Source organism: Leucopleurus acutus (genome assembly GCF_964270905.1).
Source record: "Leucopleurus acutus genome assembly, chromosome: 2".
Classification (NCBI taxonomy): domain Eukaryota; kingdom Metazoa; phylum Chordata; class Mammalia; order Artiodactyla; family Delphinidae; genus Leucopleurus; species Leucopleurus acutus.
The window spans coordinates 121,929,964-121,948,165 of NC_139143.1; the positions used below are offsets into that span (position 1 = coordinate 121,929,964).

At 34.1% G+C, this 18,202-nt stretch overlaps 1 protein-coding gene and 1 pseudogene across 13 annotated transcripts in view; both read right to left on the bottom strand.

Moving 5' to 3' along the window:
• ADGRL2 (adhesion G protein-coupled receptor L2) overlaps nt 1–18,202 on the bottom strand; it is a 180,103-nt gene that overhangs the window by 69,367 nt on the left and 92,534 nt on the right. For all 12 annotated transcript variants that reach the window (XM_082833979.1, XM_082833975.1, XM_082833974.1 and 9 more), the window contains one exon: nt 11,628–11,841. In XM_082833979.1, coding sequence (XP_082690105.1) covers nt 11,628–11,841 — 214 coding nt within the window. The remainder of the gene's footprint in view (nt 1–11,627; nt 11,842–18,202) is intronic.
• On the bottom strand, nt 12,612–16,234 carry LOC309958702 (large ribosomal subunit protein eL22-like; annotated as a pseudogene). Its single transcript has one exon. The product of its transcript is annotated as a large ribosomal subunit protein eL22-like (transcript).

An 18,202-nucleotide genomic window follows, 5' to 3' on the forward strand; every position in this document is an offset into this window, starting at 1 on the left:
AGACTGTGGAACACTGTGCCAATTTCAAGAAACTAACTTTCAAGAATTAGTTAGTTTCTAAATTTCAAGAAACTAACACATTATAAATAAAAATAGCAGGGGTGGATTCAAGTTTTGTAAGGTCTACAGCTTATAATACTTAGGGGTACCAATTTAAGGAAAAAATAGAAAAGAATTACAAGTAGAAAATGAGGTACCAAAGTGAATACTTATTTAGGAAAAAAAAAGGAAAAAAAAGGAAAACACAGCAAACAACACAAATTTTCAGAAAGCCTAAAAGTATCACAAGTTACAAAACCCAGAAAACTAAAAAACATTTTAATAATTTAATTGCCTCCCATTCCTTTACAATTCTTTCCTTAATAATTTTTTCACCATATATCTTAGGATTGTCTCTTCACAATTTCATAGTGTCACTTTCTATAATTTTGCTTTTCCTCCTAAACAGCTGATCAAAATTTATTTTTCATTATTGATGGTTTGGATACTTTAGGCATGTCACATACTTTAGCACAATGTCACAGGTGCTCATGTGCATTGAAGTGCTACAGCCTGTGCTCCACAAACGCAGGTATTCTGATACATTCTATTTGATATGATACTCATTAAAAGGGGAGAACAGTATGGGGCATTTACAATTGTAAGTACTACTTTTGGATATGTTCTCTGTGTACTACTGTATATAATCCACCAAGAACATACAGGAGAGAACTTCTGTTCTGATTAGTTATCTATAAGAACCCTTTAATGACTGAAAGAATTTTCCAGCCTAGCTTCTGGTTCCACATATTCCAAACATTATTTCTCCACCACTGACCACATATCTCAGGTGCCATGGAACACTTTTAAACTGTAATATGACATCCGGCCTTGCATATTTACATCACAATCAGTAGGGCAGTATAATGAGTAATAGGAGTACTTCTAGAGGCCAGTTCTTCACCAGAATAGCTAACAATAACTAAACTGTACATGAGTGTCTACAAACCACATAAAAATACCCGCACTAAACTAAAACTGAATTTATCACCAACTGAACCTCCACTTAACAGAATCCCCACATGCTCTTAGCTACCCCTAAGCAGCCATAAATGAGAGGAATTGTAACAGAGAAGTCAGAGAATGAAATCAAAACCTTAAAAGACTGTGTTTAAATATCATACTTCAGCAAATTTTACAAAAACATGACCCTGCTAGGGGCCCTGAGAATGCCTTGGAAGAGGCCTGTTCAAGCAAAAGGCTCTGACATTAAAGATTCATTACTAGCTTCAGGATAAACCCACCTTTAGAAACAGTACCTTTTTCACAAATTACAGTTGAATTCATTAAAAATGACAGACCTATAGTCTGAAAAACAGAAAATTGTCTTGAGATTGACAACTTATACAGAGTGACTCTCATTTCAGACATTATCTTCAAGGCCGTGGGGGATTCTAAAACCACGTCTTTATTGGTTGCATATGACAAGCGAAGAAATATTGGGAGAACTGCAACACATATTAGCTACACGATACACCTGATTGGTTTATATGAAATAAATATTAAGATTACAGAGTTGCTCACTTCTTTATATTTCTTCAAAACTAGACTTTTCCTAGAACCATCTGAGAGATGTTAGCTCTCATCCTAATTGTGGAATAGCAAACAGCACTAAAAACTGTAACTAAATTGCTATAAGACATTTAAAGAAAATAGTAAGTAAAAAGAATAAGTCTCTAAAATCTGCAAGACATAAATATTAGTAAAATGCTATCAGAAATCTAATTACTCACAATAATTTTTCTTAGGCAATATACAAAGTAGATATCCATACTGGTGTTTTCTGTTATTGCTGTTGTTGTTAATATAGTATAGGTGTGCAATCTCATTATATAATATATGGAAAAATTAATAGGGCCATAATAAATGACAGTTTAAGCTGTTTTTAAACAATTGATATCAAATCTTTTTCTCTCTTCATTTAATAAAATTAGTCAATAGAGTATATTATGAATGATACCGACTCACAATTTCTATCCCGTTTTTGATGTGGCAAAGTCAAGCAGCTAAACTGCTAGTAAGAAAATAAAACAAGGATTTATAGTAAACTGACAATTAAAAATATTTTTCCACCAAATAACATATAGGCAACTTTTTTTTACTTAATTAGAAATCTCAGTAAAATAAAAAGGATAATGAGAATGGAAAATTCTCAACTTTACTCAAAATTATATTTTGCTATTATTTATGACATAATAAAATAATAAACAGCATATTTTCAGACAGTGGAATTATTCCAAAGCTTCAATGAATACATAAATTTATTTCCTGGTAATAAAAATGCCTATATGAACTGCATAAGATAAATAATTCCAAATTCTTAGGTGAACTTACAATTCATAATTTGTTTTAATTTTTTATACTGGTAGAAAATATGCTTTATACTACAGTTCAGTAGCATTTATCTATGAGTTTTTCGTAAGAGGAGAAAACAGAAGAAAAAGCCATATCCAAAGGAAAGATAGTGGCAATGTCTTGATTTGAAACTCTAAAATAAAATTCTATTTCTATTCTCTACAACTGTGATTAAACAACTATATTTATTTGTTCCAAGTATAACTCTTTTTAAAAGGATGCTTGTAAGTATGATTTATATACTGACGCTAGTAGTATTGACTTCAGAAAGCAGATACACACTAAAAAGAAATCATACTTAGGTACAAAACAAAGTACTCAAATGAGTATTTGAAAATAGTCTTATGTAAACAGATTTAGCGTGCTTTCATCTAGTTATTTAACATTTGATTGTCCAATACATTGTAGTAATATAATGCTGAATTAGACCTGGTTTCTGTCACTTAATAAATTGATTTGTTTAAATTTACTTTGTAAATAGAAACTCATGTTTAGTGTGTAACAGAGAATGTTCTAAGAGAGTAAAAATCTACAAGGTATATGACAATACATGTACTACTGAAATACCACTGTCATCTCATCCATAACACTCACCTCTCAAATGAGAAAGCTGGCATAAGTGATAACTGAGACTATGAAGATTATTATAACATTAAAATTCAAATGGATATTCATATTCACTTTTATTTATTCTCCTCTCTTTAGTTTCAAAAATAAAAACCACTTCTAATCATAAAAACACCAGAGTTTAAATGAGATATGTCTTTACTTTTAAAAAAACTATAGTCCCTATCTCTCATCTGACAGTAGCTGTCCAAAAATAAAATCAAATTCAAACTTTCATGGTATTATTTAAGGCTCTTAATTTCACTGAATAATCCTTAGGAAATATAGTGTCCTTAGGGAAAATGGTTCTGGCTTCCTTGACCACCAGTACACAAAGGTAAAACCCACATATTAAGCACCAGTAAAACCAGCAGGTCACACTTGTACTCTCAGTGTTCATTATCCAGCAGAATTATTTTACTAATTTTCATCTTAAAAGGAGAAACAGAGGACCCTGTAAGGCAGAATCTCTGACGTGACTGTTTCTTTCTTCCACATTTGAAAAGGAGGGTCATAAGGGATATTAAGATGACTTGCCTTCTAAGCCATTTTATAATTTATTAGTCTTTCTTACACACTACATGTGAATGTTTAATATGGTTCATGTTTATTACTGCCAATAGTCTTTCCTTTCTATAATGCGTGCTTTGGTTTAAACGCCTATCAGTAAGTGACATGCAAAGTATGTGCTCAATTAGATATACCAATTAGGGCTTTAATTGTTATTTATTACTGTACTAAGGTTCAAGAGTTTGTGCTAGTAACCTCCCAATCCTTGGCCAAAGAGAGGTGCTTGTAATTCCAGTTAGCTGTCTTAAAACAACTCAGCCAAGAGTGAAAGAATTAGTGCAAATCCATCACCCAACAGGAAATAACCTAAATACATCTCAGAGATGATGAGTTAGCAGCATCTGAGTTATTTATTTTTGCCCAGATGCATGTTTTCTTAATGGACAAATGGTTGATAAACCTGACACCACAGATAGATAAAAGCACTTGGGATAAACAGCATAAAGGTAAGGCTGCAGTTTCTCAGAAATGGCAGGCTTAGACCCTATGAGAATGAATAGGTACACTGAATAAATACTAGGCAAGAGAAGGGTACCCCTTGACTGGCAACTATTGATAATAACGCAAGAATAAAATATGTAAACCCCTAAAATATTACAAAACATCAAATTAGATGATGGAACAGATTTGTCTAACTTTTCCCTCTAAAAAATGTGATTAATAAGGAAGGGATGTGAATATCTTAGAAAGATGAGTTTTTTTGTTTGTTTGTTTGTTTTTTTGTTTTTTGTTTTTGGTGGTACGCGTGCCTCTCACTGTTGTGGCTCTCCCATTGCAGAGCACAGGCTCCGGACGCGCAGGCTCAGCGGCCATGGCTCACGGGCCCAGCCGCCCCGCGGGACGTGGGATCTTCCCGGACCGGGGCACGAACCCGTGTCCCCTGCATCGGCAGGCGGACTCTCAACCACTGCGCCACCAGGGAAGCCCGAAAGATGAGTTTTAAGTTTATTGATACCTATAAAGAGGTCAGGGAACAAAAAAATAACTAAGTAAAACTTCTTTTGGGCTTCCTTGGCGGCACAGTGGTTGAGAGTCCGCCTGCCGATGCAGGGGACACGGGTTCGTGCCCCGGTCCGGGAAGATCCCACATGCCGCGGAGCTGCTAGGCCCGTGAGCCATGGGCGCTGAGCCTACGCATCTGGAGCCTGTGCTCTGCAACGGGAGAGGCCACAACAGTGAGAGGCCCGCGTACCCCCCCCCCAAAAAAAAACCTCTTTTATATAGCTCTGACTAGGATACAAAGTTTCTTTATGAAGACTGAATCATCAGTATAAAAGTCGAAAGGGTTGTATGTCAAGGAGAGTATGCCCACACAGAAATCTGTAATCATGAAGTTTGTCAGAGAACACTGGGCATAACTGTGACTACATTTTAATGGATTTTCTTGGTTAAATTCTGAGAATCTTCGAACATGCATCAGTTGTCACATGAAAGTTTTGTGTGGATGTGTGCATGTATTTAAGTATCTCCTTTCTTTAAATATTTTACACACACTTAGTATCTATCAGTATACTTGAAAATAACAGAAGTACATATACAAAACTAGATAACAGAATTTTTTAAGAATAATTATTAAATATTATTTAAGAATCAATTTTCATGCAACTAGGATATTAATTAATGAGGTTTCAGGTATAGAGGATTTGCGGTTTCAGCCTCTGTGGCAAATAAATTACCTTCTTAAAGGTTCACATAGTAAAAAGAAGGATATCGTGTTGCCATTCCTTCTCAAAGATATTTTAAAAATAAGTGAGGAGAATATACATGCTGCAATGTGGATGAAGTGTTTTGACTGCAATGACAGTTGATTCTCCAAGTGAAACGAGAGAGAGCTATACTATGATGAGTCCCAAATTCCTCGGCAGTTCCAAAAATCTGTTATTCAATAACTCTCTTAAAATAGAAGCAATGGCCTATGGTTTTTCCCGCCCATAAAGAGTCCTTATGAGAGTTATGTGCCTTGCTTCATAGCAAGAAGGGAGGTGAAGAAGCCAATGCACTCATTTTTCCAGTCTCACTCTATAACCTACTGTAATGTAAAGAAGGACAGAACAGAAAAAAGTAATGCACATATGTATAAAATAACACATTTCTTCAAATCCTCAGGCACACAAGAAATTATCACCACTTGAATTGCTGTTGGGTTAACATTGTTAAATAAAATGTAATTATTATACTTGAAGATAATAAGTTGGGACACTGATAGGTTTAGAAAAGGAAAATTCAAGGATAGAGAAGTTATTGAATGGGGTATAGGATGGGAATAGATTAATCTGGTCCCTACTCTGTGCTTATGTCCATCATCCCAACCTTTGTGGACAAGATCTAGGCTCTGAAATAAGTTTTGGCTCTTACTTAGCTTAATTTAATTAAATTGTTCCCATGTTCTAGAAGCTAGATTTTTTCCCCCTTAAGTTAAAAAAAATCTCTGAATTGTACTCCTACTTCATAAATCTAGACTATGTATTTATTCCTTGCCTGGATGACTGTGACTAGGGTGGTATCTAATTCATATGGCCTATGCAAGGCTGAATGCTATTTTCGTAACTTCTATCCTGAAACTCTCCTCTCCTGAAAAATCCTAATGCGTTCTTTTACTTGAGCTAAATAGAATAAAAATCTTCAGCAGCAGTGAGAAAAAAGTGAATCTCTTTTATACTTTACTGTTGGCTTATGAGACACTACCCTCCTGTTCTTGTTCTGATTTCCTTGATGGTAACTTTACCTCTGCCCCTTAAATGCAGGTGTTCTCTAGAGCTTTTCACATGCTCAAACCACATAACTTCTGTAGGTAATATTATCTGTTCACCTGTAACTACCAAGTATATGTTTATGTTTGCTTCATCTGTATGTTCTTCTTTCGACACTCTTGTGAGTGCCAGATCTGTAAAAACAACTGTTTGCTGAACTATTTATTTATATTCCACCATGTTTCCCAAATAACTTAAAGGAACTTAAATCGGTAGTTTAACAACCAAAAATATACTGTATTTTATTTAACAAGTAACCTACTGTAGTTGTGCTATGAGGTTCTAGCCAGTTGGTATCCATAAGTGGGCTAAAAAACTTGGCTAAAATCTTTGAAGGAATCAGGCTAGTTCCCTAAGTCTAGGACACTATTTTACTTTCCTTGGGCAATTTCAACACACACAAAAAGGGCCTATCTTTGAATCAATTACACAAAATATACCTTTCCTACTGCAGGGAAAAAACTGAGGCATGTATTCTTATCATCTTCTTGAGAGCACACACATTACTTTTAGAACCTCTTTGCACTGACAGAGGTACACTGATGTACATCTGATAGTATGAGTTAAGACTGAAAAACTGGACCTACCTACGCCCGTTAACCTTACATTTAATATTTTTTTAAAACCCAGTAAACATTTACATACTTTCTTACTTTCAGATCTCTTGGCTGGAGTGCTAATAAAAAAAGAAAAACCTAAGGACAATTACGAAGCATAATCTAAGGCACCAAACCACCTTGATGAGAACTGGCAAGTTCTTAGAGTGAATAAATGAACAAAGGGACAGTTATAAGCAATACCAGAAGAGGATCTCAGGTACAATTTAGCACATCACTTTAACTAGATTGTACCCAATGCTACAAAGAAACACTATTGTTAGCAAAATTCTAATTTACTTATTCATCAAATACTTCAGAGTAGTAATAAGAGGTGTTTTTTTTTCTTTGCTTTAATGAATTCAAAGTGTTGAAACTGTTTCATGTTTAAGTTACCCCACTACAATTATCTTCAAAGAGTGCTAAAAAAATTATCTCTAATGGTGATCATTTTATAGAGTATTAAAACACGTATCATTTTAGGAAGGAGTTTCATTTATCACTTTTTAGGATGAGCCATTCAGTGTACTTAAAAGACAAGTAGAATCAGTTAGTAATAGAGTCTTGGTTTCATACCTTTAAGTGAGCAGGAAATAGAAAATAGAGAATAAATAACAATTATTGATACTTTTACTATCACCAAGTCAAGAATTACAAGTGTGTTTATTTACTTGACTCTCAACTGATGAAGTGATGACAGTGGGGCGGGGGTAGAAAAGTCTTGAATTATAATATAAACATATTTTATGGTATTGAAATTTCTGTGCCTATATCCATTATTATATGTAGAAAACAGGGAGTTTCAAATTTAATAGAAAAATATCTAGTGCTTTTATTTAATTTTTCCAAAGAGAAATCTCCTACATTAAAGAAAAGAAGTCTGATTTTCTACATTATTAATACATTTTTCTGATGATTATAAATAGAAAAATTTGTCAAATTATTAGGAGTTTGGTGAAAATAACTCTTACTTTATTTGTAAATACTGAAAGAGTATCTTTAAATTTAAAAAATAGGGACAAGTATTCTACACATTCAATAGTTATTCTGTAATAATTCAGCTGCAAAAATATTGTCTATCTAATTTCCTTACAGCTATTTCAAACTATGTAATAGTCAAATATGGTGGACTTCCTTTAGTGTTTATAATCTGACATACACAGAATGGAGTACTTATAAATTACCACTATGAAACTCATTTTTAAGTCATCTTAACATCGTCTTCCTTATCAATAAAGTGTTCATGTTTAAATTGTCATTGTGTTGATTAAATAATAATAAGCCACTAGTATAATACAACAATATAAAAATGGAGTTTCTACAGGCAGTTTTGGAACTAACCCCTTATTTTCCCTAACACACAGTAAATTGTTCAGAGATTTTGATAGCAAGGAAATTACAGTATGCTTTCACAGAATTTAAATACCCCAAACTCTAGTTCCTTTAAAGTGTATTATCAAAAATGTAGCCCTGCTTTTATAATATAATGAAACAATGAAAATAACTTGCCATCTTATCTTGTACATTTCCTATACTATGCAATTACATTTATATTAACAAGTATGATAAGGCTTATGTGTTGTGCTAGATATTTAACCATGTATTTAAATGTATAACCCGACAAACAAAAGTAAGTTACCTAAAAAGCACAATTCCTCAGGGCCAGCTCTTTTCAAATTCTCTTTGTACTAACTCCCACTGCTTTTTTGCCTGTCAGTCTAATAAAAACAGGTAATTGTACATAATCATTTTTCACTTCCTATTTCTCTCTGGCTTAGTTCTAGATGCTCATGTGATATCACTACCACTGAACAGTCGGATCAACATATTAAGAATGAATAAATGGTCAATTATCAGGGATTACCTTTACTGTCTGCCTGCTATAGGCAGTTCTCAATTTTTTAAATACTATGGGCAAATTGTTCTATTACAATTTTATTGGAGCACAGAATCCATTCTTCTAAAGAAGGTATATTATCCTACATAGTTTGTTTCACAAGCCAGATTTCAAATCCTACATAGTCCATAAAGGACTTTTGTTTTTTTAAAAAAAACAAAATACAAAACAAAACAAAAAAACACAAAAAAACTTTATCCAGTGCCATTTGTGCAAATAAAAGTTTACCTTAATTTTTTAATAACTACCCTTTAAAAACTAAATAAAAGCATTTTGATGGAAATCTTTCAAAAGTATTATATATGTCCTCTTGTTTATTAAAAATATCTTGATCAGTATCAACATTAACAAAAAACTTACTATAATCTGCTATCAATAAAAATATGCTAATACCTATTCTGTTTGAAATTAAGAGATTTTACAGCAATTTGTACCCATACTCTTATAGACTGGATTTTTAAAAAACAGTTTTTCCATTATTTCCTTAATCGCTCTTATCACCTTTAGATGATTTCACTGTGCCTACACTGATCAGACCTCAGTCTAGAAAATTTCCTGCTCTACTTTAAGGTAGACTAGCATACAAGCTACAAAACTGGACAGAGGACTGTTTTCAGTGGGGGAAAAGAGGCAAGAGGAGAGGGAGTAAGCTTTGAATAGAAAGATAAAGGGTTTTCCCAGTAAACAAAATACAAAATCAACATTGTATAACTCTGTGAAACTTGTGTTCCTTCAGAGAGTCTCCATGTTCCAAATAACTGGGATTGCTGGATATTACTTTCAATCATAACGAACACAATTTTAATACCTTACATATAAGAAAACTCTAAGATGCCAAGAGTACCAAAATTTACGAAAAAAAAAAAAAAGATGCCAAGAATTAGGTGCTCTGTGTTAAGGCAGAGGAAAGTCCATACCCATTGTCAGCAGTTTTTTGTATTCTATTTACTTGTAGAAACACAACTGTCCAGTTAAGAGATATCATTCACATATTTTATAGTTTATAACACACTTTCCAACACAACATTTTTAAAACACAAAATTAACCAAAATTGGTATATTACCCAAATAACTTTCTATCTTCCTTCCTTCACCCCACTTCCTCCCTTCCTTCCTATTATCTATATATGAAGAAAAAAAGAGAGAATGAGTGCTATATGTTTTAACTTTCTTAATCTGTTGTTTTTATTTTGTTTGTTTTTCTAAAACTGAAGATCAATAGAAGACAAGCCACAGATTGAGAGGAAATATTTGCAAAAGACATATCTGATAAAGGACTGTTATCCAAAATATATTTTAAAAAACTCTTAAAGGGAATTCACTGGCAGTCCGGTGGTTGGGATTACGTGCTTGCACTGCAGGGAGCACAGGTTCGATCCCTGGTCAGGGAACTGGGATCCTGCAAGCCATGCAGCGTGGTCAAAAAAATAAAAATAAAAAACCCTTAAAGCTAAACAATAAGAAAACAACCCAATTACAAAAGGGGGCAAAAGACCAGAACAGACACCTCATCAATAAAGATACACAAATGGCAAGTAAGTATATTAAGAGGTGTTCAACATGATATGTCATTGGGGAATTGTAAATTAAAACAATGAGATATCACTATACACCTATTAGACTACCCAAAATGTAAAACACTGACAATATTAAATGCTGGTAAGGTGTGGAGCAACAGTAACTCTCATTCATTGCCAGTGGGAATGCAAAATGGTATAGTCACTTTGGAAGACAGTTTGGCAGTTTCTTACAAAACTAAACACACTCTTACCATATGATCCAACAAATCACGCTCCTTGGTATTTGCCCAAATGAACTGAAAACTTATGTTCACACAAAAACCTGAACAGATGTTCACAGCAGCTTTATTCATAATTGCCAAAATTTGGAAGCAATCAAGAAATCCTTCAGTAGGTGAATGGATAAACTGTGGTACATCCAGACTATGGAATATTATTTAACACTAAAAAGAAATGAGCTATTAAGCCATGAAAAGACATTTACTAAGTGAAAGAAAGCAATCTGAAAAGGTTACATTCTGTAGGATTACAACTGTGTGACATTCCAGAAGAGGCAAAACTGTAAGAAAATAAAAAGATCAGTGGTTGCCAGGGGTTAGATGGAGGGAGGAATGAGTAGGTGGAACACAAAGGATTTTTAGGTCAGTGAAACTATTCTGTATGATATTACAATGGTGAATAAGTGTCATTATAAATCTGTCAAAACCCACAGAATGTACAACAACAAGAGTAAACCCTAAAGCAAACTGAGAACTTCGGGGGATAATAATGTGTCAATGTGAGGTCATCTACTATAACGAATGTACCACCATGGTAGGGGATGTCAGGATGTCAATGGTTAGGGAAGTCTTGCACGTGTGGAGATGGAGTATGATAATTCTGTGTACATTCTGCTCATTTTTGCTGAAAAAATAAAGTTTACTAATTTAAAAAAATTAAGGAACAATTATTGCCAAAGACCCAGACATTTAAAACATTCTTGATATTATAAAATATTTCAAAATTTTGAAGGCTTAAAAAACAAGATTACATTTCAATTACTTTTATTCTATGATGTATAAAAAAACCTGTAATACATATTCCTTCTGATATGTCAATCTATATAAAAATGATATAGAGATTTAAGTGTTGTTGAAATATTATAAAGTAGAAGTCAACATTAGTAGGTAAAACCCTAACTCACTTTAATGAATAGGCTGAGATATGCACTGTATCTATCCAGTCTGGAGTTATGATAATACTTTTACAAATTTGGATGTAGTAACTAAAATGGGATAATAACACGTGAACTTACCTTTGAGTCATAATTTTGAAGGCATCTGGGAGGTAGCAGTCTGTATTCTCCATCTGAAATGGGTCAGCATCACAAATCTTGTCGTCTGTCCGACCATAGTTAGCGCTCTCAATCATGATGACATCACTGCCGGGACATCGTAGATCTATAGAATAACCTTCACAGGATAATTCTCTACGAACTAACCCAAATGGTAAAGCTGCTCTGCTGAAACCTTAAAAAAGAAAAAAAAAAATTAACTCATTTATAAAGTATATTATTTTAATAAGGCATTTTCAAGTAATATGAGTCATGTCTATATCCAAGAGATGTCATACAAAGTATGTTTTTCAAGCCATCATTCATACATTTATTCAATAATTCTCTGGATCTTTACTATGAATCACTAATGTATTATTAAATTTTTAATATATATCTTTAGCTGGATTATTCATCTTTATAAGACAATTTTAAATTACTTTAATAAAATATTTTCTGTATAACCTAGTCACAATCAGAAACTAAGTGGCCCTTTTTGAGTAAACCCAAAGAAAATGACGCATTTGATCAATGGATTTATAAAGAGTGACAAGATATACAAATACAGAATGCAACAATTAAAACAAGAACGGTTTTCATTGATGAATGAAATCAAAGCTCTGCTATACAGGACACTGGCCTTACCCATTTAATGTAGACATATTAATTGCTGTTAATAGAATTATCTTAAAAATACATTTGTCTTAGCGTCTCCCAAAATAACTAAGACACTATGACAGTATCATACTTATGGCACAATAACTTATTTCAATTTGTAGACTCTTTACTGAAAACTGACATAAATGAAAGGATTCAGCAGATGGGCATTCAAAGGAGCCAGCACTGCTCCAATCCAGTCCAAAAAGCTGAAACCCCCAAAAGGGGCAAAATTTCTGAGATTCAGTTTTGTCATTTACAAAATGGAAATAGAAAGTGCCATATGAACTTAAGTATGGTGCATTAGGCGGCATGTAGATAACCAATGTTCATGAGTGCTATAAAAAAAGATTCCAAACAGAATAAGAAATTAGAATTTTAGGTTTTAATCACAGTTCTCAAGCAGGGGTCCTCTAAAGTAGTAACAGAGCATAGAACAAAGGTAAAAGCAGAGAAAGCCAAGAACAGCCAACAACAACTATGTGTGGGAGAAGCACATCTCTGTGTGCTGCTGTGCTACCTATGGGTTACCTACCATATCAAAAACTTCTACACTGACCCAATTTTTTATTTCAGTTCTCTAACTTGTTGCCATCTATAGCGTTTCTTTTATAAAAGACTAGCATTAATTTCAGTATTTTTTCGTATCTCTATCCTTTTAATTACTCTGCATCACACGAGTCATCCCTCATATCCCTTTTTACTGGAAGAAAAAAAAAAAATGACATTCAGAAGTAAACTGTTCCAAGACACAAGCTTCTAAGTTGAAGAGCTAGGTTCTGTCCAGGTCAATCCAATGCTAAAACCTGTTCTCTTTAACTATTGCACAATGTCTCTCACTAATACAATAAAATAAACAGTCTCCTGGATAAACATGCATCTTCTTTCTAAAATGCAAACAATCCTGCGAAAGGATTAGTTAGTGGGTTGTACCTTGGTATGATTTAGAAAATCAGCAATTCTCAAACTTGGCTGAGTTCTCAGTTCTACTGAGAAAACTAAAAATGTAATTGGGATGGAGAGAGAAGAAAAAGACACAGCTTAGAGCACAGAAATCTTCAGGGGATTGAGGCAAACGCCAACCTTGGTAGGTTTTCACTAAGAAGATTTATGGTCTTACGAGATTACAAAAAGAGAAGCGCACTATCAATGAAGAAGGAATACAGAAACGGAGCTGGGCAATATCATGAAAAACAGTAAAGGGGCCAACCTTTCAACCTTTTCCCAAGTTCATAAATAAACTTTTACATATGTTATTGCTTTCTTCCATTTGCTGATACTGTACTGCTTATACAAATAATTCAGCTTAAACTAGTATTATAGTTGTTTTAAATGAAAATATGTTTTAGGGTTTCAGAAGCAGACACATTTCTGTGGCAAAAAGCTGTGTGAAAATTCAAACAAGTGACATCATATAAAATTTTGGAGCACTGCATATTTTAAAGCCAGAGATGATTTGCAATTATAATACCTTGTAAATCATATTATTAGAGAATTACAAATATGAGAAAATGTTATTATAAGACTGACTTGGAGCCAAAATTCACAAGTTGTAGTATTTGTCAAAAATATAGAATTGATTCTGAAGCACTGTGGTTTTTAACTTGAGCTCCTTAATTTTTGTTGTTGACAGTTTGCAGGATTATAGTTATGGTTCTAAATGAATTTTCCTCTGCTTTTGAAAGATATTTGAGAAATTGCAGAAGTCTTGCTGTTTTGATAATTCAGAGAAAGGATTTTTAAAGTCTTAATATTAGTCATCCAAAAAGGTAAAGTATGGAAAAAGAAAAGAAAAAAAATAGAAAGATCAGCACACTTTACTAATGTAGTAGATTTCCAATACAGAATTTTCTGAAGAACAGATCATGGTACTTATACTTTCATTGCATAGAACTGAATGAGTTCTTAATGGTGAATGTTGCTTTATTTAATGCTATAATATTATTGCCTTAAATCATGTGTTCTCTTTACTAAATTCTTGCTCTCTCACCTGTTTCCACTGAACTTTATACTTATGTATAAAATTTAAAAATTGCTTGTTATTACCACATGGTACTGTGGATATTCATTTTTAATATATCTCTTCCCTGCTAGACTCTGATGATAGTTAGTTATAATTCTAATGCCTAGATTGGTACATGATACATAATTCCAATAACTGCTATCAAACCACATTGCCAAGTTGAACAACTAGTATCTGTTTAAAACAATATAAATTACAATGTGTTTTCCTCTGTAATATCTATTGCCTTTGGCAGTGAAAACAAAGAGTGAGCATTAAGAAACAGATAAATACTTAATAATCAATAAAATTGTTATATCCTCAAAAAAAGAAAAAAATGTTTAAATTCTGTCAATTAATTATTTTCTAGGTACCACTGGGGTTCATTAGTGTTTCTCACAAAGACAGACGTTTATGAACCTTCCTTTATTTAAATCCTGTGTTTCCAACTGGATATGGAGATATATATATATATATATCTCTCCATATAAAACAAATATGAAGAAAAAAATAAAAAGTAAATATTGTAGTAGCTAACATTTACATAGCAATTACAATGTTTAGATACTGTCCAAACTGCTTTTTATGGATCACCCTTTTTATGATCACCAGCATCATCAACAACTATCAACACAACAAAAAACAATGGAGTAGTTAACTGTAACAATACCCATTTACAGAGTATGAAACTAAGGCATTCAATAGTAAGTAATTCAGGGTCTCAAGGATTACTGTGAGTTAGATTCTAACGCATGCAGGGTTCTCAGATTCCAGAGCCCATGGTTTTAGTAATGGCCATGAACAGAAAGGGATTCTGTGACTTCTCAAGCCACCATGTTGATAATACAAACAAGCTTAACTTTATAATTTTTCATACCATCTGAAATTCACCAAAAAATGTTAGTGAATTTGACAGGAAGCAATTATTTTAAAGGTTCCCACAACATATAGATAATGATGAAAATTGTATTTGTGGAAATGTAGCGATGTGTGCCATAAACTTATTGAGAGTAAAATCTATACTGTGCAAGTATGGACATACAGAAAGAGTACTGAACAGTACAGATGTCTGGGTCAGCCTTGTGAACTTGGCTAAGTCATTTTATTTTTCTGGGTTTTAATTTCTTTTTCTGAAAGATTAAAGTCATTTCAAAGTCCTATCAAATTTCACCAATCTATGATTCTAAACAGGCAAGCTCCTTTTAATCAGGTATACATGCTATTCTAACACTTTCAGGTGGTCAACAATTAAGACATTTGTTGCTCTATTTCTTTAAAATATAAACATAGGAGAATGTTAGCATGGATGGACTATGGCACAATAATGTAGATTGTATGGTACTGCCAAGAAAATTCTCAAAAGTACATGGATGAATTAGTCAGGATTCTTTCTGGATTAACTATTTTAACCAAAGACTTACTGGAAGGGAGAAAATAAACACGGGCCTATTATTAAATCAAAAGAAAAACCCACATAAACTTTTTTTTTTTGGTTCCTAAGTTTTATTCAAGAACTCATACAAAATATTACAGATAACTGAGTTTTAATCCTCATCTTCCTCCTCTTCTTCATCTTGATTAATCTAGAAGTAACGCAATTCGTAACTCTTTGCTGTTAGTAACTACACCTAACCAGTCACATAGATTATTCTTCTTCAAATATTTTTTTGGTGATATATTTCAAATACCTTTTGGAAAAAGGCACCTCAGAAGTTACAGTAATCTTGCTTTGCTTTTTTCGACTGTTACAATACCTCCACCAAGATTCCCAGCTTTTCCATTCACTTTGATTCTCTCCTGAAAAAACTGCTCAAGATTGGTGGCATCCATGATTCCATCTTCTACAGGATGGGTACAGTCAAGAGTAAACTTCAGGACCTGCTTCTTTTTTTTTGCCCCCCTTTGCCACAAGCTTTATCACGGGCGCCATGGTAGCAGCGGATGGCAGAAAGCATAAATTTTTCAGAAAAATGTAAATTCTTATGCTTTCTTTGGGCACTTCTCCCCTATTTTCCTGAAAACTTCAAGGGGTATGGCTTCAAACTCTTCCACCAGCAATGGGACTTCAAAGAAGTTTGGAAAGTCTTAAATAAAACTATTGCAATTAATATTAATTTTTAAAATTCAACATTTTCACTAAGTAAATCTTATGAAAAGTCAGAACAAAACTTATTCCTAAAAACACTTATTTACACCTTTATTTATATCACATTAATGACTTACTATACTGAGTCACAGGAAGAAATCATCACAGGTATCAGTACCATTTCTTAATTGCACTTTCTTCCTTTGTACACGAATTCATCCTTAATTGTTTAACGGCACATTTTTCAGGACTTTTTTCTTTTTTTTGCGGTACGTGGGCCTCTCCCTGCTGTTGCCTCTCCCGTTGCAGAGCACAGGCTCCGTACGCGCAGGCTCAGTGGCCATGGCTCACGGGCCCAGCCGCTCCGCGGCATGTGGGATCTTCCCGGACCGGGGCACGAACCCGTGTCCCCTGCATTGGCAGGCGGACTCTCAACCACTTTGCCACCAGGGAAGCCCCAGGACTTTTTTAAAAATCACTGGCTAAGAGTATATGACTGACCCCCAAATATGACTTTGCATCAGAGTCATTTGGTAAGTATTTTTAAGACATATCTGCAAGCCCGAATCCAGCCCTACTGAATCAGAATATCTGGGTTCAGATGAAGGTAGGATATCTGTATTTGGGGAAGAAAATTTATTTATTTGCAACACACTGATACAATAACTAAGACATGCCAAGAATTTCTCCAAGGTCCTTTAAAATAGGTTTTCTCTATTACATATTTGTTAACTCATCGTCATATTTCCTCTTAATTCTCTAATACAGTTTTACTTTAATCTTTGAACATATTCATAATTCATATTCACAATTCATATTCACTCTGAAATATTTATCTGCTAAATCTAACATCCAGGCCCACAACAGAGGCAGTTTCTATTGAATGTTTTTTCTCCTAAGTATGGGTCAACTTTCCTGTTTCTCTGCATTAGCTTGCAAATTTTTTGTTGTTGTTGAAAACTAGACATTTAAAATAATACACTGTTAGCTACTCTAGATTCCTTTCCCCTGAGAATTGTTGCTGTTGTGATATTTTCTTTTTAGCATTCTGACTGAATTTAATCTGCTGACTCTGTCTTCCCCTGTACTTTGCAGCTGCTGTGTGTCTCTGTTCATTGTTGTTGTTGTTATTTTAATTCTTATTTTTATTTTCTAGCTTGACTTCCTAGGGATCACACCTGTCTCTGCATAGCTTAGTGATCAGCCAATGATTGAGCAAAGACTTTGCACAAAAACCATGAACCCATAATAAGGTCTCCACCCTCTGCTGATTGACCTGTATGTTAGGGAGAGTTCAAAGTTCAAGCAGTTTTCAAGTCAGCCTTGGTTATTTACTTTCTGCCACGTCCCCTCGCATCTCCTCTGCTCTGTGTGTAGCTTCTCAGTCAGTCAAGAACGCAGAGAACGTTTGGCTCTTTCATTTCCAAGGTTTCCTGGTTATGTTTCAGACTGGCACTCAGTCTCCCCACCTGGGACCACAACCTCAGGTTAGCAAGAGCTAGGGGTCTTCCCCATCTGTTTCCCACAGTGTTTACTACTTTTACTGACAACACTGCTGGGCATGGGTTCCCACACTCTACTCTAAATCAAGCCAACTCTCCCTGGCAGCTCAGTCACAGATTTTCAAGGCCAGCCTTGCTCTGACTAAACTAACCACAATGACATAGCCAAAGAGTGCAGGGTGCAGGGAGAAGCAGCCCCAGGCTAGAAGGCTTTAAACTTGAACTGTGTGTACCAAAAGTTCCATCAGCTTTTTTTTTTTTTTTTTAAAGAAATCATTCCCAATTTCTTATTTGGCTCTGGTTAATTTCC